Source organism: Triticum dicoccoides, unplaced genomic scaffold (assembly GCF_002162155.2).
Source record: "Triticum dicoccoides isolate Atlit2015 ecotype Zavitan unplaced genomic scaffold, WEW_v2.0 scaffold248959, whole genome shotgun sequence".
In the NCBI taxonomy this organism is placed as follows: Eukaryota; Viridiplantae; Streptophyta; class Magnoliopsida; order Poales; family Poaceae; genus Triticum; species Triticum dicoccoides.
Window position 1 is genome coordinate 1 of NW_021252156.1, and position 1,314 is coordinate 1,314.

Consider the following 1,314-nt stretch of genomic DNA (forward strand, 5'->3'; position numbering starts at 1 on the left):
TGATGCCTCTCACCAATTTGAAAAGCCAGCAGCTCATGGAAAAGACAGCCATAATAGTGCTGGCTGATTACAGAGGTACGCCCTTCCAATAGTTCAATAGTTTGTGATAGTGCCTTGCAGACACCTCCATCTTCAGAAATGACAAAAGCAACTTCCAGATCAGGATATACCTGAAAGTTTTAATCGAAAATAAGATAAAGCAAATGCAAATGAAAACATCTGGAAATTGTTTTAAAGTATATATGTAAGTATGCGCAGAAGTTCAAATGCAGTTCCATTCAATGGAAATCAAATGATGTGGTTAAGTTACGGTTACCTGATTCTTTACTAAACTGCACAGTATAGCTGTATGGGAAGGCAGGGAGTTTCCAGCAAGATATTTCAATACACCATTAGATCTTGGCAGACTAGACAACTCCAGATGCTCTGATATATCTAGGAGTAACCGAGAACCAACATCTTTCGTTGCGCTTAGTAAATTCACAACAGCAGCACTGGTGATAGCCTCAAATTGAGCCATGCCAGCAACAACAACCTGAGGCTTCAATTTCCTGATCAACTCGATCAGCAAATCTGATTGGCGTGGTGCCTCAATTACACCGATAGTGTCTTTACCGTCTGCTCTTTCCTGAAATTTCAAGAAGTAGCAGTAGCATCTACATTACTGTGTTATATAGAATGAGTGTCTTATCACCATCCACCCTTTTATCATAGAACGAACATGCCATTTCTACTGTCCCTCTGAGAAAGATTAAAAAGAAAATGAAAGGATGTGACACTGTTAAGTACTAGAGACCTTGTTTTTACCGGAAAACTGTAGGGAAACATATATATAAAGAGGGGAGGGGGGGGGTAGAGAGTGGAAAGAAGAGGAAAATAAAGAAGACTGGAGGACTCATCCAGCTAGTACAGAACTAGAGATCAGATCTTGCACAAAGGAAAGGTGATAGCATCACACACGCAAAGGCACATATGGATGATTGCATATCATGTGTCTGAATGGGAAGATCAATGCTCATAGACGGAGAGAAATGTACCTCAATCGCTAAAGATCTTAACCACTGCTTCGGCAAATGTCTGGTCAGATGTTCATCAACAATTGCAAGGGCCGGTGAGAACAATTGAAGAGCATTTTCTATTGTCACAGCACGGGAAGGGAATACAACAACATTCTAGTGACCAGAATAAAAAAAGGGTATCAGATAGATCTTATGAATTTCTAGTAAGCAAACGTAGTTGTAAACAGGCAACAAATACCATATCTTACATCAGATGTCAGTGAGATGTGGTGGTAGCACTTCATAAATCCAGCAA

The 1,314-nt window shown here is 40.1% G+C and overlaps 1 protein-coding gene across 1 annotated transcript; it reads right to left on the reverse strand.

Annotated features, from left to right (window-relative positions):
* Window positions 1–301: 301 nt before the first annotated feature.
* On the reverse strand, window positions 302–1,172 carry LOC119345540 (methionine S-methyltransferase-like; the record flags this gene model as incomplete). Its single annotated transcript, XM_037615574.1, has 2 exons — window positions 302–628; window positions 1,038–1,172. Coding segments are annotated over 2 exons (462 nt in total), but the record flags the coding sequence as incomplete, so codon positions are not given.
* Between the last annotated feature and the right edge of the window lie 142 nt (window positions 1,173–1,314).